This window comes from Moschus berezovskii, chromosome 1 (genome assembly GCF_049115385.1).
Source record: "Moschus berezovskii isolate FMDL1 chromosome 1, NW_MosBer_1.0, whole genome shotgun sequence".
Classification (NCBI taxonomy): Eukaryota; Metazoa; Chordata; class Mammalia; order Artiodactyla; family Moschidae; genus Moschus; species Moschus berezovskii.
Window position 1 is genome coordinate 109,517,617 of NC_142460.1, and position 25,086 is coordinate 109,542,702.

Below are 25,086 nucleotides of genomic sequence, written 5' to 3' on the forward strand. Positions count from 1 at the left end.
TTTCTGACATATAACAGAGAGCCCTGTGAGATACTGGAGGAAAAAAATCAAAAGCACGTGTAACTTCTTGCGATCCCAGTACCTATAGTATTACCTTCTGTATCAGTTTCCTAGGACTGCAATGACAAAATACCACAAAATGAGTGGATTAAACAGCAGAGATTTGTTGTCTCACAGTTCGAAAGAAAATGTCAGCAGGACCATACTCCCTCTGAAGGTACTTGGGAAGGATCTGCTCTAGCCCTCTCTCCTGGCTTCTGGTAGCTCTTGAGTTTGTGGCAGCATAGCTCTAATCTTCACACGACATGTGTGCATGTCCCCCCAGTACACATGCAGTCTCTGTGTCCAAAGTTCCTCTCTTTATTAGTGAAAGTTGCTCAGTCATGTCCAACTCTTTGCGACCCCATGGACTTTACAGTCCATGGGATTCTCCAGGCCAGAATACTGGAGTGGGTAGCCTATCCCTTCTCCAGCAGAGCCTCCCGACCCAGGAATAGAACCAAGGTCTCCTGCACTGCAGGCAGATTCTCTACCAGCTGAGCTATCAGGGAAGCCCTCTCTTTATTAGGAACCCACCCTCCTCCAATCTGACTCAACTAATTACACCTCCAATGGCCCTGTTTCCAAATAAAGTTACATTCTGAGGTACTGGGGGTTAAAACTTCAACATATAAGTTTTGGGGAGGACACAGTTTGATCCATAACACCCTCCAAAGTAAGAGGTTCGGAAATGTATGTTGAGACTGTAGGTTTTTCATTTCTCAGCCTTAGCACTCAGTGCATCTGGGTCACACAGACTTTTATCCTTAAGGAAGACTCTCATTTGAGAGTATGTTTTTAATCTTAAAAATATATTTCAAGGGAGAAACCATATGTTTTTGTCAGTCCCTAAGGATTATAGTTCTTTTTTAAATTATTACAAACCCACAGTTTATATCTCAATATGCAACACAATTCACATTATTATACATTTTTTAAAAAGGAAAAGTTTTAGCATACAAACACCTTGGAAAGAATTCTAATGTGGTACGATAATTTTATAGCTAAAGTTTCTAGGCCAAAGGTACAATTATCATCTTCTGTCCAAATTTTTAATAAATAGTCATTTTAAATGGAACATCATCATTTTATAAAATAGTTTGAAATTACATTGCAAAATCAGGACAGACAGTGAACACTGTCTATCACATCCCAAACATTATATATGTCTTTACATTTCATGAATGGATAGTACACAATCTTGTAGTAAAATATGGGGGAAACCTGCTGCAAGTTGTACTAAGTCAATCAAAGAGAAATTTGAAGAACCATATCAAGAAGAACTGTATTAAGATGAGAGGTTTTATACTTGGCATTTTCTTCCAGTGAAAAAATAAATCTAGTGTGCCACCATCTTGACAACTCCTTAAATATATAAGGAATATAGTTCTTATATAAAATAACACAGAGTAAACAATATAGGAATTACCTCTTCCAAAAGTCAGTCAAATGACAGGTTTTTTTTCTCTCTGACCCTAAAAGAACATATCAATCTTCTACCGCATGAAAGTTATAGATAACTTTCTACCTCATGAAAGTTATAGATAATTTTGTTCCTATGTATTTCATTTTTGTTTTTTACTTTCTGATTGTTTCTATATTAGGATTAACTTCTGTCATCCAATGATGATAACTTCAAGTTGATCAAATAAGGACGTTTTCTATTCCATTTGGGGGCCATTAACTTTCTAAATTGTCTTTTACTCATTTGTAATCTAGTTAGTTAATTCCTTGGCCCTCTCAAACTGTATCCTTAAATGGTAGGTTCAGTTCAGTTCAGTCGCTCAGTCATGTCCAACTGTCTGCGACCCCATGGACTGCAGCACACCAGGCTTCCCTGTCCATCACCAAATCCCGGAGCTTGCTCAGACTCATGTCCCTCACATCGGTAATGCCATCCAACCATCTTATCCTCTGTCATCCCCTTCTCCTCCCAACTTCAATCTTTCCCAGCATCAGGGTCTTTTCAAATGAGTCAGTTCTTCGCATCAGGTGGCCAAAGTATTGGAGTTTCCGCTTCGGCATCAGTCCTTCCAATGAATATTCAGGACTGATTTCCTGTAGGATTAACTGGTTGGATCTCTTTGCAGTCCAAGGGACTCAAGATTCTTCTCCGACACCACAGTTCTCAGCTTTCTTTATAGTCCAACTCTCACATCCATAAGTGACTACTGGAAAAACCATAGCCTTGACTAGACAGATCTTTGTTGGTAAAGTAATATCTCTGCTTTTTAATATGCTGTCTAAGCTGGTCATAGCTTTTCTACCAAGGAGCAAGCATCTTTTAATTTCACAGCAGCAGTCACAATCTGCAGTGATTTTTGGAGTCCAAGAAACTAGTCTCTCACTGTTTCCATTGTTTCCCCATCTATTTGCCATGAAGTTATGGGACCAGATTCTATGATCTTAGTTTTCTGAATGTTGAGTTTTAAGCCAACCTAGGGGCTTCCCTTGTGGCTCAGCTGGTAAATGCTAGGTAGGCCATGATTACTAACATTCTTGATTTTTAAATGGCAAATAAATACATATTATACACCAATGCATATATCTGAAAGTGACTGGAAAACAGATATTTTTAAGATGATAATTATATTCTAAGACAAGTAATTCTATAAAACTTGCAAATAATGTCTTATCCTGTAATCTCCCCCAAAATTTGATATATGTCAAAGTAGAGGAAAAGCTCTTTTCTAAAAAGCAAGAAGAACAGGGTGTCCTTTGTTTGCATTTATCAATGTATATAACCTGAAAAAATTATCTAAAATCTTGAGCTATTATATGGATAGTTACTATAGAAGAAATATTTTTCATAGTTTAAAAACTAATATTACTCCTTGGTAAGGGACCTATATATCTATCAAAGAGTAGATCACTATATATACAGGAAAAATATCCTTAACAAAGTTCACAATGCCATCACAGCCACCTAATTAAATATCTTAATTGCAAAATTAGTGTAATTTTTCCAAATACATTTCTTTAAACTAATTTGGCTGCACTGGGTCTTAGTTGCGGCATGCAGGATCTAGCTCCCCACACCCCTTGCATTAGGAGCACAGAGTCTTAACCACTGGACTACCAGGGAAGTCTCCCAAATATACATATATAAAGCCCAAATAGCGGTGAATCCAATGGCATGCCTCTTTACAGAACTTAGAAATTTGGGAAGTAGCTTTAATTATGTATTCCAATAAAAAGGCAAGAGTTGGTTGATTATTTAAGTCCAATTTATCTATTTGACATCACTAGCAAAATCCTTCCTAAAGGAGTTTGCTAAGTAACCCCATGTTTTCTAAAATGCCAGAGTAACTTACAGATCAGAACAGAAAACCCTTCGGCCCCCTATGGCATGTTCTGTGACTGCCCCAGTCAAGACTGCCCACGGTCAGTCCTCTCTGACCACTCCCTGTAGGTTTATTCCTTTAGAGAAAGTCACTAAAAATCTAGGCTCATTATACAGTAGTGGTGTTAATACCCTTGGACTTCCCATTAAAGTATCAAATCAGTGCTTCATAATAGGTGCTATTTTGCCCAAACTGTTCTAAGCAGCCTCACCTCCCAGGGCTCAAATAATCTTGTATTCATAAACATCTTCAGTGCCCTGTAGGAGCCTTCCAGTTCAATAGGTTGTGATTTTCAATCAAGTGTCCTTGAGATAGATGGAAACAAAACTTGTATAATATGTCACATCTTCTAACTTCAGGAAATTCCACCCAATGGAATTAAGTTATCCAACAAAAAAGTTTTTGAGATTGCCAACTATTTATTCCCTCAGACTACCCAAACTGGCAAATAAGTGGTAGCTAAACAAAAACTAATCAAAGCCACATCAATGGAGTCAGCACATTGCCTCCAAGTTCACATAAAGTCTAGAGAGTGGTGAAGAGCATGGGCTTGGGGATGATGGAACCGTGTTTGAATCCTGTATGGACACTGATCTACCAGCTGTATTAGTTTCTTATTGTTGCTGTAACAGATTGCTACAAATTCAGTGGCTTAAAACAATACAAATTTATTATCCTGTAATTCTGGAAATCAGCTATCCTAAAATCAAGGTATCATGGGGGCTCTATTCTTTCTGGAGGCTCTAAAGGAGAATTCATTACCTTGCCTTTTCCAGCTTCTAGATGGTACCATGACTTCCTTGGCCTGTGGCCCCATATTCCATCTCTGAAGTCAACAGCATAGCATCGTCAAGTCACTTTCTGTTTCCTTCTCTCTCCACCCCCCGCCACCACCACCATCTCTTAGTCTCCCTCCCTCTCCCCCTCTCTCCCCCTCTCCCTTCCTCTCCCTCCCTCTCCCTCTCCCCCTCTCCCCCTCTCCCCCTCTCCCTCTCTCCCCCTCTCTCCCTCCCCTCCCTCCCTCTCCCTCTCTCTCTCTCACACACACATACACAATTTCACTTCCACTATATATCAGGTGATTATTTTAATTGAAACACAAATATTGGAACACAAACCTTCATGTGCCTAAGAGCATATTTAAAATCAGATTGAGAAGCTCAGTAGAACAGACACCCCCTTCCATACCAAGGTATGCTGTCTTTGAAGCCCATATGGGACAGTGACATCTGACACCCTTTATTTTTGTCTTAACTAAAGTGCACACCACACACACACATACACACAAGTACTCACATACCCCCATGCTAAAATGAGATTTGTCTTTCTTCAGAAAGTGAAGGGCTGCACACATCCTTCTATGGTTTTGAAATTGTGTTCCTCAGGGACTCTCTCAGCTTCAAGCTTGCCATTCAACCTCCAAGGCACCCCCTTCATCAACCGAGGAACAAATAAGGCCTTTTGTGTGTGCCTAGCAGTTGTTTCACATTTGCTGGGAAAAGAACAAAGAAACAGAGACCTCAGAACAAACACAGGAAGTGCTGAGGACAGCTTGGAGGGGAAAAGAACATTACTGAGCCAAGTTTGAATTTGCAGTTCAGTCTTTGAGTAATTCATTTATTCTGAATGGTGAGAAGCAGATATAGAGTTAAATTAATACTCATCAGTTATTATTCTGTAACAAATATACTTCCTATCTACAAGCAGACAAGTCCTATATAATTTTCTTCTAAAAGAAGTGTAGGAGAAAGTGACTAATTCTTGTTTGTGCAATTAGTAAAAAGGCATATATGGCATTTCAGAGACTGTTATTCACTTCCTTCCTTCTGTTTTAAGGAAATCACAGTGGGCCTAGAATCCCTGCCAACATTCACAGTGGCCTAGAATTTTCTATTTAAACATTCAAAAGATACGAAATGTGTGGCATCCGAGCCTACCCTGGCTGCTTGCTGTGCTTAACTTTTAGACACCGAGCCAGCCAGAACACTCCTCCACAGCTCAGAGCATCTTACTCTGGAAAGTGACTCCTATCTCAGGAACACTGGGATGAGATAAGCTCACATGAGATGACACTTTCAGGCCATTTCCTGATAAATTTCCTTCATAGCATCTTCTGTAGAGCCAATAGCCTGTCTCATCTGCCATTTTATTCCCAGGGGTGTTTTCCTGTTTCTGTCAGTGTATGGATATGATTCTTGCCTAAAACAGTGGGGCGTGGGGGAAACAGGAGATAAAGGAAAAGGAAAGAAAAGCATCACAAATTGGCCACCAAAAAATGGAAATAATATTTATTGAATACCTGCAGTATTCTGGGCACTTTACACATTTGATTTCTAAATTAGATAATTTAATCTTCATATCATATCTAATGCAGAGACTTAATTCTGCATTTTTTAAGTGAGGACACTGAAACTCAGAGATGTCAATAAACTTACTCCAAGTCACACAGCTAGGCAGTGGCAGAGTCAGGTCTTTCCACTTCACCATTAACACCCAACCATTGTGATTTATACTTGAAATCAGAAAGCAAGATTATAGAAAGTTTTACATCCTATCCTAAGGATCCCATAGGATGGCTAGCTCATGAGAACACTTCAGTACTAAAGAAATCCTGGTTGTGAACTAAATTAATCCCTGACCCTGCATTGAATGCAAGGGAGAAATAGATGGAAGAGTGTTGAGATGTCAACAAAGATCCATTTCCTACCAGGAGGAAACACCAAGAGATCAAAGAGGAGGAGAAGGAGCTGTGCAGAGGTTGTCGTAGACAGTGCTGGAGTGAGTTAGCATAAGGAGTGTCCCTGTCGCTTTGGTGGCTTTTCTAAGCTAGCTGGTAAAGTGATCCTAGGTCAGGAAGTCATCAGGACAGTTCAGAAACCAGTCTCTGGGATGCTGGGGCTAAAAGAGAAGTAGAGCTGGAAGAACCTTTTCTAATAGGAATTTTCCGTTTCTCACAATGAACTAGTCAAACAGCACTTACTTGTACTTAAGAGAAAGAAGGAAAAGTTACATAGCTTGCCTTTTTAATTCTCATTTGCCTAGCTTGCATTTGAACAAATTATTATTTCTGCCTTCATTAGAGTATTTAACACAATGTAATTAACCTGCTGGGAAGTAAAAATGCAACCATTTTATGGTTTGTTACATTGAAATTCAAATTTGCATATTAAGCAGCAAAGGCATTAACATGTATACCTATTCATCAACTATGGATTATGAAATACCTCTCTAGTGTGAGCCCAAACATCAAGCCGTTTTCTGATTAAACTGCTTAATTAAATAAAAGATGATTAACAACATTCATTTATACCCTAGATACTTAGTAGTTTGAAATTAAAACACAAAGACATTCAGAAACTTTATGAAATCTTCCTCATCACTGTTTTGCAGTCATCTCTCAGAATATGATACATTGACTCTATGCTGGGAAAAATACTTCACTCTAAAATATACCTGTATATAAATAAAGCAAAGCAATCAAGTAAATAGTACCTGAACTCAGATTCAATTTTATCATTTTAATTCCATTCAAACCTTCATCACTGGTGTGACTGGTCTGAGTCTTATTCTGAAGATTTCTATCATGCCAAATAAAGGAGAACATGCAGCAAGCTCCCCATTCTAAATGCAAACCATCTTGATAAATCAATGGTTAGCTAACTTAATTTGGTGCTTCTAACCTATACTGCAAACACAAAATCCTTCTACACCCAACTGAAGCTTATTTTTAAAAAAGAATTTCAGAGCAATGAGTGAGCTTATCTTAATGTCTTCTCTCTCTTACAGTACTGACTACAGGCTTAGATCTCCTTGACTTGAGTGAACCTGTCTCTCAAACCCAAACCAAAGCCAAGAAGTTGGAGGCCTCATCAAAAACCTCATCCCTCAAGAAAAAGGCTGATGGGTCTGACCTCATCAGTGCAGATGCTGAGCAGAGAGGCCAGGCTCTCCGAGGCTCGGAGACAGCATCCTTAGACTTAAGTAAGGCAATAGCTGTGTTTGCTGCCTTAATACAAGGCCATTCTACAGATGACATGAAAACTGTGGGCAAAGCAGTAGAAAAGTTGATGTCTATGTAGGAAACTGGGCAGGACACACTTTGTGCTTAGATTAAATAGCAGTTGGGGAGTTCTTTGTAGAACTGGTGTGGATTTATATGTTTACTTATACAACCCATGTGTATATGTGTATACAACCCAAGTTTTTGACAGATGGGAGACACCATACTAGGCACTGGAGTTACAATGAAAATAAGATACAAATCTTGCTCTCCAGGACCATTCAGTCTAGAGAGGAAGAGAGTCTAGAAAGAGAAAACTCTAACCCAAAGTCTAGGAACAGCCAGATGGAACAGTAACATGTAACATGCATGGAAATATTGCAATACAATAATGTTAGCTACCATTTATTGGTGACTTACAATGTCCAGGACTGTGCTACATCATTTACATATATTATCCCATTAATTCATCACAACTCTTTGAAATGAGTGAGGAACCAGGTTTTCAAATTTAAATAACTTGCCCAAGATCCCAGTTAGTATGAAGAAGAGCTGGAATTTGAGCCAAGCTCTAAACTTCAAAGTCCATACTTCTCTCCACTGCACATTTTCCTGAAAAAGGAGGTCTTAACCTCGACTCATGGAACTGGTCAATTAAGCTCTTCTTTCTTAAGAGAAAGAAAGGTGGCAAGAAGTTCAGAAAGTCATGGGAAACATGGATGAGTAAATAGACATAAAATGAGCATATTAGTAACTTATCCATAAAGTCATGAAGGTTAAAGGAGATATATAAAATCGCTTAGCACTGTGTTATATCCACATTAGATGCTTATGAATTAATTTATCCATTTGTTCAATAAACATTTTTCTGGATACCTGTTGTGTTCCATACTAGGTGCTGGGAATACAAGGATAAATAATATAAGCTTTCTGCTCCTTAGTAAATTTACAGTCTAGTGGAGAGATAGAAAAATGATTAAATGATTACAATAAAGTATGTACTATGTGCTGCAATAAAGAAAAGCCTGGGTTAGTTACTGCGTACCAGTACCTTCACAAAGCCCGTCACCCAGCCAGGGGTTTATAGAACGTATGTTACAGGAAGCACTGTGATAGCAGTCTTGAAGGATGAGGAAGAATTTGTCAGATGAAAAATATGGATCAGAGAGAGTAAGGAGGAAAGGGCAGGGCATTCCTGATGCAGAAGCACAAATAGACCGAGATGCTTTTTCAAGCAAATACAAATATTGTCACAGTATTCAAGAATGGTAGAGTAGTGAGAAATAAGTCTTAGAGTCACCAGGGGTTGGATAATGGGAGTTCTTGTTTGCCAGACCCTTAAGTTTGGGGGGAGGGCAGGGTTGAAGGGTAAAGTTCACTTGTATAAGACTTCTCAGTCTTAACCAATCTCTGTTCTCTCTCCACCTCATATTCTCCCCCTGGTCCCCTCACCACCTTCCTGTCTCCTTAGCAGACATTCAAACACAACTGGAAAAATGGGATGATGTTAAGTTTCATGGAGATCGAAATAGCAAGGGGCATCCCATGGCAGAGAGAAAATCAAGCTCATCTAGAACTGGATCAAAAGAACTTTTATGGTAAGATATCTTAATATCAGAAAATAACCATTTATGTGTCATGTACACATGTATTGAAATAGCCAATAAGCTAAGTCAGTCCAGATTCCTGGTGCCATTTATAAGCCCCTGTTTATCAGTGTTAATTATTGTGACTTCTAAAATTAAATTATTTCCTCTGAGTTGTCAAAAATTCAGCCAATAAGGATTTTGGTAGTTTCATAATTCAATACTCAATATTTTTCAATATTTGTTAATAATTTTCTGAATGTGTAACTGATCTTTAAAAATAGGTACACAGGTATATTTCATATATGTGTATATTCAATGGGGGCTTCCCTGGTGGCTCAGATGGTAAAGAATCTGCCCGACAATGCAGGAGACCCAGGTTCAATCCCTGAGTCAGGAAGATCCTATTAAGTGAGTTATAGTTAAATTAAGTGTTTCTAGTTAAACAGGTATCCTGTTCTGACTTTATGAATCACCACTGTCAGAAAATGAACTAATAATAATCTATGGATGCCCATGACAAAAACTGGCTGCCTAAATCTTACCATGTCTTTAAAACTTCCTAAAGGGCAGCATATTTCAGTCTGTTGCCCTTCACACATCTCCACTTATATGACATTTCAAATTCTATATAAAGATCCAATCTTACTCATACACTTTGTGAGAAGCTCCCTCCCCCCAAAAAGCCAATACTTTTTTGATGAAGCAGAACTTTCTACAACAAAAATGGTATTGCATTTATTTGCCTTTTGTACATGAAGTCTAAATCAATCAGAGACAATAACACCTAGCACATTGCAGCCACTGATATTCCAAAAGTGGTCATTATAATGGAAACATCCAAGTAAAAGTCTGATGAGAGCTTTGTTACCAAGGTTCTTGGTGATCCAAATTAACCAGGCTTTTTGGCTGACTTTCTAGATGACTTTGCTTCTCGATGTACATTAACTTCCTTCATGCGCCCGTATAGGTCTTCAGAGCACAGATCTCAGCCAGAACTGAGTGGTGGGAAAAGCGCCTTGAACTCTGAGTCAGCTTCAGAGCTGGAATTAGTGCCTCCAACACAGGTAACAAATCCAATTCCTCAATGCACCTATCTTTCCTAATAGATCATTTATGTCATAAATATTTTATCTAAATTTTAACCAAAACATTTGAAGTTTTTTTTTCTGTATTTTGTATTTCATTTTCTTTCTCGCTCAGTAGCTATCTCAATGCTTAAAATAACAGATGATTGATAAATAGGTAGGTGGGTAGGTAGGTAGGTAGAAAGATAGATTTGGCTGGAAAATGTGTCAGTGAACTTACTACTTAGCACTTTTTCCTTGTTCTACCATTTACTGTTCCATTATTTTTCAATACAAAATCTGTTCTACTCCAGCTTTAGCATTGTTTATGTAATAGACGCAAAGAAGAGGAAAGTACATCTTGAACATTCATTCACATCTATGCCCTGTGGGACAAGATATTTACACATCAGGATTCTGACCATCACATTAAAATAAATGTGATGCTAAGGAATTACTAAGTGTAGTATGAGCAATCATGATAATACTAAGAGCTACCATTTGTGAGTACCTACTAAGTATTAGGGACTCCACTATGTGCTTTTAACATATTGGATTGACCAAAAAGTTTGTTCTGGTTTTTCCATAACATCCTACAGGAAAACTGAAACGAATGTTTTGGCCAACCCGATATTACACCTAATACTCAAATAATCCTGTGAATTATTTTTAGCCTTACTTTGTCTCTAAAGAGTCTTGGTAGAGTCAAAATCCTTTTATTGGGGCACCCAACTAATCCCTCGTATAAGTAAACCAGACCTGTCTGTCCACTCTTTGACCCTCGACTTCAGTGTAACTGACTTGCCTATAACTAGTTACCTCCTATGGTTAAGGCTGTGCCAAGAAAACCCAAGTCAATCTCAATCTTTTCATTTGCTCAAACACTTTACAAGGGTGTACAGCCTTGATCTAAAACCAGAAAGATCTCTTAAGAAATGTATCCACATTCACACAGCTGTAATCTCCATGGAAATAAGTAGGATGAAATGAGCAAAAGAGATTTTCCTGAGTTTATTAGATAAGATACTGAAACTAAGAGAGGAGATACTTTGTCTGAAGTTAGTAAAGGGATAACCATGATAATAGCAAATATTATTGAGTGCTATGAGAGGGCCTTCTAATATATATTAATTAGCTCTTTTGATCCTAATGAATGACTCAATGATATATTTATTACCCCCATTTTATAAAGGGGGAAACTAAGGCACACTGAGACTAAGAAAATTGTCAATGCACTCACACCCAGTTAGTGGCCAAGAGAAAGACACAGATAGAAAGAAAATGCAAGGCATCTGGAAACAGTTGTAAGTCATTAACAGCAACCCTACAAGAGAGAGGTGGGGATTACTGCTCCCGGAACTTGGCAGGAAAATGAGTCAGCTAACTCTCAGAACAAAAAACCCTGGGAAGCTTAATGAATTGTAAAGGTACCATGTTCTTTATCTTTGTTCATTTAAATGTGTCTTTTAAAAAAGCAAACTGATAACATTTATTAGAGAAACACTTTTTGATGAGTGCATTAGAGATTTAGATTCAGGTAAAGTAATTGGTGCTGTTTCATAAACTGGAATCCTTGGAACAGTTTAATGTGGCAAAAGAACACTTATTTCTGCAGCAGGGGGAGACCTGGCACAGGTGGGCTGTTCCACAGGGAGCTGGAGCGGCGAGGATCAGCTGGGGTCCTCGGTTGCCATGGAGACCCACAATGCACTCACCTTATTATTCCAGTGACTGCTCCTCCCCTGCTGGCTGTCTGGTTTCTTCCCACCTCATTGTCCACTTACCCGCTGGTGTGCCTTTAAGCAAGCACAATATGCTTTGGAAAATCTGTATGAGATTCCCAACATTGTCCTCCAAAACATAATGTTAATTGCCCTGAGATAGTTCTGCCTAGAAAATCCCCGTCCATGGGGTCGCTACAAGTCAGACATGACTGAGCGACTTCACTTTCACTTTTCACTTTCACACATTGGAGGAGGAAATGGCAACCCACTCCAGTGTTCTTTCCTGGAGAATCCCAGGGACGGGGGAGCCTGGTGGGCTGCCATCTATGGGGTCACACAGAGTCGGACACGACTAAAGTGACTTAGCAGCAGCAGCAGTTCTGTCTGGATAAATCATAGTGAATCCTTTTAAAAGGTTACCAATTATTTGTAAAGTGTTTATCCTTTAATTTTTTTTTAATGCTGTATGTTTACTTAACAAGATTTGCCTAAACTAAGCAAATTTATAACCTTCTAGTTGTAATTGCAGCCTATGGTTAAATTAGGAAAATTTCATGAATTTGGGATTTAATCATTTAAAATATTAAGTCACTCAAACGGAACAGCAAGAAAATAGACTGACTTATCTACCTGTAATAAAAAAACAGAAAAGTGTTTTTACTCTTAGAAGCATACTGCTCTTAAATATATGATCTCTTTACATAAATAAGATGATGAAGCAGTATGAAATTTTGACTTAAAACTGACTTGCAAACTATTCAAGTAAAAAACTTCAGCTCATCAAAATTTTGTTACTGCTCCACTAACACTCAGATGGTTCACAGGAAAATCAAGGAAATGTATTCTCTCTCAAGCCAACATAAATAATCTTAGTTCAACAGGTGAGGAGCTATTTAAAAGCCTTGCTTAAAAATCATATTTCAAAATCACAAAGAGAATGAAAGCTAACAATGAGAAGAATTCTTATGTTAGTTCATTTTCTTTTCAAAATGGGGAAAAAGAAAAGCATAGAATACACTAAACATAGTGACAGGAGATTATAATAAATTCTATAATCTCTATATATTGAAGAATAAAGTTTCTTGATGTTATACAAACTGTGTAATTTGTATTCCCTGCAGCTAACCATTTAAAGAAATTATGACATCTGAAAAATTAAAAAAAATTTGAAGAATTGAAGAAATTCTTCAATGATATAAAATTAGCTTTTTAATATAAAATTAGCTTTTTCCATGAAGGAGTTGAGACAGTGGTAAGGCACAAAAAAAAAAAAAAATGAATCCAACTTCCACCAAAGAGTGATGGTTCACAAATTTCTTTTTCAAGTATGGACACTGGAAGGACAGCTCCAAGACAGGCTCTTCTTAACCTAAGCTGGACTACACGAGAAGGTGAGGCAGCCAAGCTCTCAAATACTGAGTCATAATCCTGACTCAGTATTTGAATCAGAGTGAACAGAATCACTCTGATTCTGCTGATTTTGGCAGAGCAAATTCTTCCTTCCACATTGTCATAATTCCATCAAGTTGGCAGTGTTCCAAACCAGAACAGTTTAAACTTTAAAAGTGCAGATACGTTTTCTAAATTTTTGAAGGAGTAGTGAAAAAGGAAAGGCATACTAGTAGTAATGTAAGATATTCCTAATATACTATTTGAAATGTTTACAATAATCTTGAGAATTAACGTTTTCTCCATTAATGAGCAATGCATCTCAGAGAACAGAAGTAGTTTTCCCAAGGTGACACAGCTAACATGGAGAGGAGCCAGCACTCAAATCAAACCCATCAGCTTGAAAAGCCCTTGTTCTTCATCACACGTCACCTCTTATCAGCCACATCGGACTTCTCCACCTGAGAGAACTCACAGACCATCGATTTCCCTTCTCATTGCAAGCCCTGATTATTACTTAGTTTATAGGGTTAATATGAGTTAAGTGGTTTTTAAAAATATCACTTTCTTCCAGAAAATCTGAAGATGAATTAGGATTGTCATCTGATCTGAGGCCATGCACATTTTTGTGCCTCGCCTCCTAAATTCATTCTCAACCTCTTACTCTTAGAAATGCTAATGGCTTCCATGCCATTCCTTTTCAATTTAATGAATGAGACAATGTCTACCATCCATAAAGCCATAAGTGAGGCAGTGGAAAAGTTCGACAGACGAGACAGATGTTAAGAAGTATGAAGAACTTTATATCTAGTAGAAACAATTAGATAATACACTATAAATATAAATATAGTTTTGCTTTACACTATAAATATAAATATAGTTTTGCTTTTTGGAAGATAGCACAGGAGCCACATCATCATCCCTCTTACCATCCTGGCGCCACACAATGAGCTACCAGTGAGGAAGAAAGCAAGAGAAGATGGAAAGAAGTAACAAAACCAAGAAGGCAGAAAGACAAGGTCAGCTGGAGAGCAAAAAGAAAGAAAGCTGAATACGATTTTCATAGTAGATAATCCGCACATACTAGATACTCAACAAATACTTTTTATATAGTGAAAAAAATAGGAATGCTAAAAAGAGGAGAAACAAAATGTTTTTCATTTTTAAAAATTTGAAAATAGAGGCTAATGGTTAAAGATGGGGAAAATGAAAGGATAAATTTTTATTCCTTTATCATTTCAAGCTAGTTTCAAAAATAATTTTTAGTTGTGTTTGCTAATACACTATACATCTTCTTTAAAAATCAGTCCTGATTTGCCGTGAAAGTCCATAACATAGAATTGCATGGTTGGAGGCAGATGGGAACCATAGGCTACCCACCTTTGCACAAAGCTCTGGGAATCTGCTCTTGAGACAAAAGATACACCTTTTTTCTGTACTTTCAATGATAAATATCTGCTGGCTGATTAAGAAAAAATATCATGGCCATCTTAATGAAGAAAGTGTTTAAATGATATGTTCTATCATGAGTCCACATTAAACAAAAGAGTTCTAAACACAGTTTTTTAAAAAATCGAATTTCCAAAGTCACACCTGATAAGCCCTAAGCAGAAAAATGATAATACCACTTCGCCAGCAAAGGTCTGTATATTCAAAGCTATGGTTTTTCCAATAGTCATGAACAGATGTTAGAGTTGGAACATAAAGAAGGCTGAGCACCAAAGAGTTGATTCTTTCAAACTGTGGTGCTGGGGAAGACTCTTGAGAGTCCCTTGAATAGCAATGAGATCAAATCAGTCAATCCTAAAGGAAATCAACCCTGAATATTCATTGGAATGACTGATGCTGATGATCTCAGTTCGTTTCCAAGGCAAACCATTCAATATCACAGTAATCCAAGTCTATGCCCCAACCACTAATGCCAAAGAAGCTGAACGGTTCTATGATGACCTATAAGACCTTCTAGAACTAACACCAAAAAAAGATGTGCTCATCATAGGGGACTGGAACGCAAAAGTAGGAAGTCAAGAGATACCTGGAGTAACAGGCAAATTTGGCCTTGGAATACAGAATGAAGCAGGGCAAAGGCTAACCAAGTTTTGCCAAGAGAATGCACAGGTCATAGTAAACACCCTCTTCCAACAACACAAGAGACAACTCTATATATGGACTTCACCAGATGGTCAATATTGAAATCAGATTGATTATATTCTTTGCAGCCGAAAATGGAGAAGCTCTATACAGTCAGCAAATCAAGACCTGGAACTGACTGTGGCTCAGATCATGAACTCCTTATTGCCAAATTCAGAATTAAATAGAAGAAAGTAGGGAAAACCACTAAGCCATTCAGGTATGACCTAAATCAAATCCCTTAGGATTATACAGTGGAAGTGACAAATAGATTCAAGAGATTAGATCTGATAGTGTGCCTGAAGAACTATGGACAGAGGTTCATGACATTGTGCAGGAGGCGGTGAGCAAAACCATCCCCAAGAAAATGAAATGCAAGAAGGCAAAATGGTTGTCTGAGGAAGACTTACAAATAACTGAGAAAAGAAGAGAAGCAAAACGCAAAGGAGAAAAGGAAAGATATCCATCTGACTGCACAGTTCCAAAGATTAGCAAGAGAAATAAGAAAGCCTTCCTAAGTGAACAATGCAAAGAAATAGAGGAAAACAACAGAATGGGAAAGACAAGAGGTCTCTTCAATAACATTAGAGATACCAAGGGAACATTTCACACAAAGATGGGCACAATAAAGGACAGAAACCGTATGGACCTAACAAAAGCAGAAGATATTAAGAAAATGTGGCAAGAATATACAGAAGAACTATACAAAAAAGACCTTAATGACCCAGATAACTGTGATGATGTGATCACTCACCTAGAGCCAGACATCGTGGAGTGCAAAGTCAAGTGGGCCTTAGGAAGCATCACTCCAAACAAAGCTAGTGGAGGTGACGGAATTTCAGCTGAGCTATTTCAAATCCTAAGAGATGATGCTGTTAAAGTATTCCACTCAATATGCCAGCAACTTTGGAAAACTCAGCAGTGGCCATAGGACTGGAAAAGGTCAGTTTTCATTCCAATGAAAGGCAATGCCAAAGAATGTTCAAACTACCACACAATTGCACTCATCTCACATGTTGGCAAAGTAATGCTCAAAATGCTTCAAGTTAGGCTTCAACAGTACATGAACCAAAAAATTCCAGAAGTTCAAGCTAGATTTAGAAAGGGCAGAGGAACCAGAGAACAAATTGCCAACACCTGCTGGATCATAGAAAAAGCAAGAGAATTCGAGAAAAACATCTGCTTCATTGACTAAAGCCTTTGACTTGTGGATCACAACAAACTGTGGAAAATTCTTAAAGAGATAGGAATACCAAACCACCTTACCTTTCCTGAGAATTCTGTATGCAGGCCAAGAAGCAACAGTTAGAACCAGACATAGAACAATGAACTGGTTCCAAATTGGGAAAGGAGTATGTCAAGGCTATATATTTTCACCCTGCTTATTTAACCTGTATGAAGAGTACATCATGAGAAACGCTAGGTTGGATGAAGCACAATCTGGAATCAAGATTGCCAGGAGAAATATCAATAACCTCACATATGCAGATGACACCATCCTAATGGCAGAAAGCAAAGAGGAACTAAAGAGTCTCTTGATGAAGGTGAAAGAGAAGAGTGAAAAAGCTGGCTTAAAACTCAGCATTCAAAAATCGAAGAACATGGCATCCAGTCCCATCACTTCATAGCATATAGATGGGGAAACAATGGAAACAATGACAGACTATTTTCTTGGGCTTCAAAATCACCGCAAATGGTGACTGCCACCATGAAATTAAAAGACACTTGCTCCTTGGAAGTGACTTGCTCCTCATCAAGTGTCTATGATGAGCCTAGACAGCATGTTAAAAACCAGACATAACTTTACCAACAAAGATCCATATAATCAAAGCTATGACTTTTCTAGTAGTCATGTATGGATTTGAGTTTGGACCATAAAGACAGCTTTATGTTGAAGAATTGATGCTTTTGAACTGTGGTGTTGGAGAAGACTCTTGAGAGTCACTTGTACTTGCAAAAAGATCAAACCAGTCAATCCTAAAGGAAATCAGTTCTGAATATTCATTGCGAAGACTGATGCTGAAGCTGAAGCTCCAATACTTTGGCCACTTGAATTGAAGAACTAACTCTTTGGAAAAGACCTTGATGCTGGGAAAGATTGAAGGCAGGAGGAGAAGGGGACAACAGAGGATTAGATGGTTGGATGGCATCACTGACTCGATGGACATGAGTTTGAGCAAGCTCAGGGAGTTGATGATGGACAGGGAAGCCTGGCACACTGCAGTCCATGGGGTCGCAAAGAGTTGGACACAACTGAGTGACTGAACTGACTGATGCTGAAGCTCCAATATTTTGGCCACCAGATGCATAAGAGCCAACTCATTGAAAAAGACCCTGATGCTGGGAAAGATCAAAGGCAGGAGGAGGAGGGGACAACAGAGGATGAGACAGTAAGATGACATTATTGATTCAATGGACATGAGTTTGCTCAAACCCTGGGAGATAGTGAAGGACAGGGAAGTCTGGTGTGCTGCAGTCCATGGGGTCGCAAGGAGTCAGACAGGACTTAGCAACTGAACAACAAAAAGATCTCACAAACCAAGTGGCGTGCCCCAACCTCCCAAAAAACTGAGGATTATAAAGGTTAAGTAATTTGTCCAAGGTCACCTTTAATAGTAAATGGTAAACCAGGATTTGACCCCAGAGAAACTGACTTAAGAGAGACTGTTTTTAATGTCTGTTATATAATCTCTGCTAGTTGTTATATTTTTCTTCTCTACAGTTAAGCAAATCCCTTTTCTCCTCCAATTCATTCAGAAAGATGCTGAGCCTTTTAAAAATGTGTTTTGGTGGAAGATATCTATCAATTGTATGAGGAGCTATGAACAATGGCTTTAGATGTTAGCCAAGAAAATTATGCTAGGACAACCACAGCCACAAATACCGTCATTTGCAAATCATATTTGACTGTTTTGATCATATGACTGTTTTGATCACAGTCATAATTTTGAATAAAGAGAATAAAGCATAATATTATTTTCAGAGTTATTTAATTCTTTCTTCTCTCCTTTCACCTAGTGCCAATCATTCAGTGCAATCAACAGCTGGGGGAATTAAATGCTTTCCTTCTTTGGAGACTGTAATACCCTAAAATCCAATTAGCTTAAATGAATTAAAATGCTGTTTTTAAAGCTAAAGCACTTCCAGGAAGTAACTGTTAATCGTGGAGCCTTTTTCAAAACCATGCAAAGAAGGAAAGAAATGACTACGTCAGAGTATATTTGTAAACTCCAGAGTTCCACCCACATACACAAAATGTCAGTTCCTAGATCAGAAGTTCTCACAGTGTGGTCCCTAAACCAGCAGTGTCAGTATCACTTGGGAACTTGTTAGAAATGACAATTCTATAGCCCCACCTCATACCTACTGACTCAGAATCCCAAAGAGTGGAGCCCTGCAAACTGAAGGTGATCTGTGGGTGATTCTAATGCACGCTACAGCTTGAGAACTGCTATTACAGCCATTGTGCTACCAAAAGAGCTGCAAGTCAGACTTACAGGTGTAACTGTCTTGTTTATCATTCCTCTAGTTAAATATTAAGAAATATCTGCAGTTTACTAGCATTATTTATGTTTTTCCATATTACAGTTTTGCCTGTAATGAAATTAGATGAGATATATATATATATTGTTCAAAAAAAGGCTGTTTTTGACTGTGTGTTTAGTCTGTTTTTCATTTTCAGTCCTAAATCAGCATGTCTGGGCACACTGTTGAGTTGCTAAAAAGTTTTAGAACCTTTAGATGTATACTACCCTCAGCTTGCAAACTGCCTCTATTTACATTCAATATCTCCTTATATTTTATAGCATTTATTTTATGCTTCCTTAGGAAAAATAGATGGCTTTAAAATGTGAGGTAGCTAACATTCAAATTAGTAATAACATAAGGCTTTCCTAACAATGTGGGAAATAGCATTTACCTAAATAGTAACTGTACTATCAAAACAAAATTTCATTTGCACGGTAAGATTGTATTTACATTTACTGTTTTAGGCAGTTAAGAGAACATAAACTGTAAGTCTAGAATCCTGAGAGATTTTCTTCTTCCTGATGTATGGTGCCCTTTGCATCCTGTGATTCATAATCCACTTGGGTCGTGAAACACTGATGAAGGGAAGCCAGAGACAGTAATGGAGTCCTGTTCGGTCAGGCTTCACAGGAAAGACAGATCATATTTCACTGGTGAAAAGTGCCTCTAATTAAAGGAGGTGCCTTGGGGACAAAAATGTTAGTGCTTCCTCTTTCTTCTCCTAATGTCTTTCATTGTTATATAAACGCACAAAGTTTATTTCTTACCATGTGTGTCCATGTTTTTTAACTTTATCTCAACAAATATTTATTTCATGAATGAACCTGCAGGAAAATAAGAGTTGGTTCTAAAAGCAAAGGAATAAGGAACAGAAATTTATGTAGCCAGTTGGGAAAGAAATGTCAAAATAAAAAGTTTACCAAGTTAGATACAAGGTTGATTAACTGTCTATAAGACAATAAAGTCATATCATCTGTGGCATTAACTTCTCTTCCAGGCTGTAAGAGCCTAATAGGTTATCAGTTCTAAAAGGTTATAAATCATCTGCACCTTTATATTTGTTAAGCAAATATACTGTCACCCAAGAGTGTCAGATGAGGGGGCAGTGGGCTGAATGGTGGCCCCTAAAAGATATGTTCATATCCTAATCTCTGGAAGCTGTGTCAGTCTTCCCCTCCCTGACTCGATTTTCTGGATTAGAAAAGTACAGTAGCTTCCACAGGGCCCAGAGAATAAGGGAGGATGCTTGTTTGGGAGGCCACTGGGCCTCACCCACCAGTGAGCAAGGCACTGATGCCAAGGCAGTAGCATCACTGCCTTAACCTGCCTTCATCACCCTCCCTTTTCTGACCACAGGCACTGCTCCAGAGGCCTCAACCCTGAGCTACTCACAGGCATCGCTCTTTACCAGGAACCCCACTAGGGCATCCTGCAGCCATCCCCACCCCACCCCCAAGCCAGGGTTTACTAGCACAGACATCTGCCAGTCCAGGTACAGCACAAAAATCAAGTCCTTTTCAATCTCCTATAAACTCTCCTTAGCCTCCAGATTGGCCATGAGACCTTGACTGAGAACACACAGGTACCTTCTGGGAGTAGGGAAGAGAAATTCCTTTAATTTGGTCACCCATGTATTCCCTGACAGTATATTTTCAAGAAATATTTACTGATTATTTGTGGAGCACCTACTCTTAGAAGGAGAGGCCAGGGATACAGCAGGGATAAATACATCAAGGAGGAGAAAACATAAATTAGTGTTCCAATAAATTAACCTTTCACATCCATTAAATCAGAAGGCAGTCTAAGACGTGTTTATGCTCAGAAACATTCCTAGTAATTACTTTATTATTATTATTTTCAGCCCACAGTATTCTAGACAGTTTCTTGGCTAGCTCTCTCAACCTTGCATGAATGTCCCTGTCTCCACGGGACAGCTTTTCTATATTTTGCATCTTCCTAAAATGGCCAGTTGAGCACAGCCTCCTGTGAGAGGCAGTGCATGCAGTGGTTTTGAGCATAGCCCAGAAGCAATGGTCCTACCACTTAACCAGCTGTGAGACCAGGGGCAAGTCAAATCAGTTCTCTGTGCTTCAGGGTCATGAAGTCAATGCTAGTACTTACCTCGGCTTGTTGAAAAGACAACATGAGTTCCAGTAGGTAAAGGACTTGAAGCAGCATCTGGCATGTAGTAAGCCCTGGTATTGGTGTTGTTCAGTCTCTAAGTTATGTTCGATTCTTTACGACCCCATGGTCTGTAGCCCGCCAGGCTCTTCTGTCCATGAGATTTCCCAGGCAAGAATACTGGAGTGGGTTGCCATTTCTTCTTCCAGGGGATCTTCCCAACCCAGGGACTGAATACTGTGTAATCATTAAAGAGGGGTTTCCTCTTGAGGACCACTAATGGTGGAGAAAGAATGAAAAGCAGCTGAACAGAATAGATGGTAAGTGCTAGGTTGAGAGCAAAGTTTTGCCATAGATTTGGTTTTCAAATGTGGCTACTTTTAAAAATCACCACAGACCTTTTCAAACATTTAATTCCTGGGCCCCACCTTCAAAGATCACTTCATTGGTCTGGGGTGGGGCCAAGGTCTGTTCAAGTAATTCCCCTAGAAGCAGGGGTTGAGCATCCCTGCAGGACAGCAAACTCCCACGTGGCCAAGGAGCCACCCCAGCCTTGCAGTGAAAAGGGGTGGGGGACTTGACCCAAGCCTCTCTCCCCCTGTTCCCCAAGGCCTAGCTGCCTTAACAGTGCTGGCCCTCCTCCCGCAATCCATCCACAGGCATCCTTGGGGCATGTATCACTTGTCAGACCCTGGGCTCAGGGTGGGGCAGTACAAGAGTTACCAAAGTCCTCCCACTGTGGACCCCACAGCAGAGCAAGAGGATCAGAGAAGAAGATAGATAAGAAAACAATCACGTGGAGAAAAAGCGGAAACGTTCAATTCTCATGGAGAGAGCATTCTAATCAACATAGAGTGTATACTTACTAGGAAATCCTTGGGAGAAGACTGAGGTAGATCAAGGAGTGCAACATGTGGAGACTCTCCAAGGTACATTGCTGAATAGAAAAAAACAAGCCACAGAATAGCACCATTTACATTTCCAAAAGCTTTTTGAAACACTGTGATATTCTATCCATGGGTGCATAAATATACATGCAAATTCAAGGGGAAAGGGTCTAGCATTATGCCTCTGATTTATCATGATTAATTTTTTTCAAAAAGAATGTAATCATTGTGAAATTTAAAAAAGATATTTTTTAAATTCTAGCAAACTCTTTGTGGGGGATCTTGTGGAAATATTAGCATTCAGCTAAGTTGTGTATCACATTTCCTGTTAATTGTGACAAAGCAGTTGGCATTACCCGACATTATTTTATCCAAGTGACTATTTAGCAGAGAGCAGTGACCTGAGGAAATATGCCATGAGACAGATGTGTGCCAAGAGAGGAAAGGCAAAGGAAAGAGAATTCAGCATGAAACCCAGCTCAAGTGTAAGAAGAAAGGCCTAGCAGCTACCTTCCGTGGCTGCAGCCTTCGCAGCTTCACCTGAGGCTGATCCTCCTAACAAGCTGAAAGCGCAATCAGCTTCCAGGTGTATTCTATAACGGAGATTCTCCAGCCTAACTGCATGGAGAGACTTCCTACCCTATCAACGCCTTGAACCTAGACCAATGAGATGTAAGATCTTTGGGAGGTAGGGCCTGGGTGTTGATGTTTTAATATGACCTCGGCTGAGACTCTCTGTTGGAAGATGCCTGCGTGTGAGCGGGGCGCACATATTGGCACCGTCCCCGTTTAAGAAGCCTGCTTGCAAAGTACTCCAAAGTGACGTCAGTCACAGGTGCTTCTTAAAGTCTAGGGTACTATGAGAAAAGGAAAAGTGTTTGTATTTTATATTACGTGATTCCAAAATTATGTTTGGTTTATTTCAGGCTCGACTGACCAAAGAGCAGCGCTGGGGGAGCGCCTTGCTTTCCAGAAACCATTCCTTAGAAGAAGAATTTGAAAGAGCAAAAGCAGCTGTGGAGGTAGCTTTTTGGTTTATTTTTTCTGTTTCATGTTTCTGAGAGTGGAATTCAAAAAACCAAACAAGATACGTGTGAAGTGGGTCTTTTTTTAAAAACTGGAGGATAATTGCTTTACAGTGTTGTATTGGTTTCTGCCATACAACTACGTAAATCAGCAACGTGAATCTAAAGTATACTATTCCCTCCCTTTTGAGCTCCCTTCCAGCCCTCTAGGTTGAAATCGGTCTTTATAGGCATGAACAAACCATGACTATAATTGTTAGAATGAGACCTAATTACCAGAGAACTTTTGACTTCCTACATGGGGTGACTAACAGTTGTCAACTCTTAAACAATTCTGTGGTAGATTAGCAGTGACTGTCTAGAGTTTGGGGTCAGGAAGAACTCCGAGTTTCATCAGGCTCCGGTGATGAATCTATGCTATGCATTTGCTATGCTTCTATGAGGTCAAGCTTCATGCCTGATTTTTTTTTTTCCTCTATCTGACATCTAGCACAATGTCTGAAACATAGAAGGTCTTGCTATCCCTGAAATACACATTTTCCTCGCTGGGTGGGGAAAAAAGGCAGGGCTGAGAAATTCTAATCAATGGTAGCCCATCTTGACTTGAGCCACAATTTTTCATTTTTTTTTCTTTTTTTTTTTTTTACTGTTAAGAGTGTTCAAAACAATGACAATGTTAATAAATTAAACACTAATTGAGCATTACTTTTCCTTGTTTAACCTTCTAATAAGAGAGGGGGTGGGGGAAGAAAGAAAGGGAAAAGGGAAGCCAAAAAAGGCATCCTTGGCTGTTTTTTATCCATTTCCTTCCTGGTTAGATTTGCAAAGAGTGCATCACAGGCTCCATCTATGATTCTCACCAAAGCTTTGCTAGATGACTATTTGAGAGTGGAGCTTTTCACCCAATCCAAGTATGAACTTGTCAGGACCTCCATTTCCGTTACTGATGGGAAATCTTGCAAATTGAAAGTATTCCTCTAATATGGTTCATTTATGCATCAGTCTTACCACTAGAATTTGGATGGAAGTATTATACAATGGGCAGTCTTTCAGTAATTTCATACTTGGAGTGCAATTAAATCATACTAGCAATTTAATATTAAAAAGTTCTCTATATTCTAGGAAATAATTCCAGTCAAATTTCATATCATCAATCAGAAACCCAGTAAGAGAACACTTTAATATCATCACAAGACAGTCCACCCAAATTTCTTCTTTTAGTTTTTAACCTTTTTATTTAAAAAAAAAAGTTAATGCATATTTAGTGCTCTTGAATGTGATCAACTGAGAGATTTGATTGAGACCAGTTCAGTTCAGTCGCTCAGTCGTGTCCGACTCTCCGCGACCCCATGAATCACAGCATGCCAGGCCTCCCTGTCCATCACCAACTCCCGGAGTTCACTCAAACTCATGTCCACAGAGTCGGTGATGCCATTCAGCCATCTCATTCTCCGTCGTCCCCTTCTCCTCCCGCCCCCAACCTTTCCCAGCATCAGAGTCTTTTCCAGTGAGTCAACTCGTCGCATGAGGTGGCCAAAGTATTGCAGTTTCAGCTTTAGCATCAGTCCTTCCAATGAACACCCAGGATTGATCTCCTTTAGAATGGACTGGTTGGACCTCCTTGCAGTCCAAGGGACTCTCAAGAGTCTTCTCCAGCACCACAGTTCAAAAGCATCGATTCTTCGGCGATCAGCTTTCTTTACAGTCCAACTCTCACATCCATACATGACCACGGGAAAAACCATTGCCTTAACTAGACGGACTTTGGTTGGCAAAGTAATGTCTCTGCTTTTTAATATACTATCAAGGTTGGTCATAACTTTCCTTCCAAGGAGCAAGCGTCTTTTAATTTCATGGCTGCAATCAGTATCTGCAGTGATTTTGGAGCCCAAAAAAATAAAGTCTGACACTGTTTCCACTGTTTTTCCATCTATTTCCCATTAAGTGATGGGACCAGATGCCATGATCTTTGTTTACTGAATGTTGAGCTTCAAGCCAACCTTTCCACTCTCCTCTTTCACTTTCATCAAGAGGCTTTTGAGTTCCTCTTCACTTTCTGCCATAAGGGTAGTATCATCTGCATATCTGAGGTTATTGATATTTCTCCCAGCAATCTTGATTCCAGCTTATGCTTCTTCCAGCCCAGCGTTCCTCATGATGTACTCTGCATATAAGTTAAATAAGCAAGGTGACAATATACAACCTTGACGTACACCTTTTCCTATTTGGAACTAGTCTGTTGTTCC

The 25,086-nt window shown here is 39.1% G+C and overlaps 1 protein-coding gene across 7 annotated transcripts in view; it reads left to right on the forward strand.

Annotated features, from left to right (window-relative positions):
- The window catches only part of PEX5L (peroxisomal biogenesis factor 5 like), a 219,359-nt gene that overhangs the window by 91,510 nt on the left and 102,763 nt on the right, over window positions 1-25,086 (forward strand). For 3 of the 7 annotated variants that reach the window (XM_088838891.1, XM_088838892.1, XM_088838897.1), the window contains 4 exons: window positions 7,170-7,364; window positions 8,858-8,981; window positions 9,940-10,036; window positions 22,742-22,837. In XM_088838891.1, coding sequence (XP_088695017.1) covers window positions 7,170-7,364; window positions 8,858-8,981; window positions 9,940-10,036; window positions 22,742-22,837 — 512 coding nt within the window. Of the gene's footprint in view, window positions 1-7,169; window positions 7,365-8,854; window positions 8,982-9,939; window positions 10,037-22,741; window positions 22,838-25,086 lie in introns of all 7 variants that reach the window. The other 4 variants (XM_088838888.1, XM_088838890.1, XM_088838894.1 and 1 more) reach the window with 2 other exon arrangements.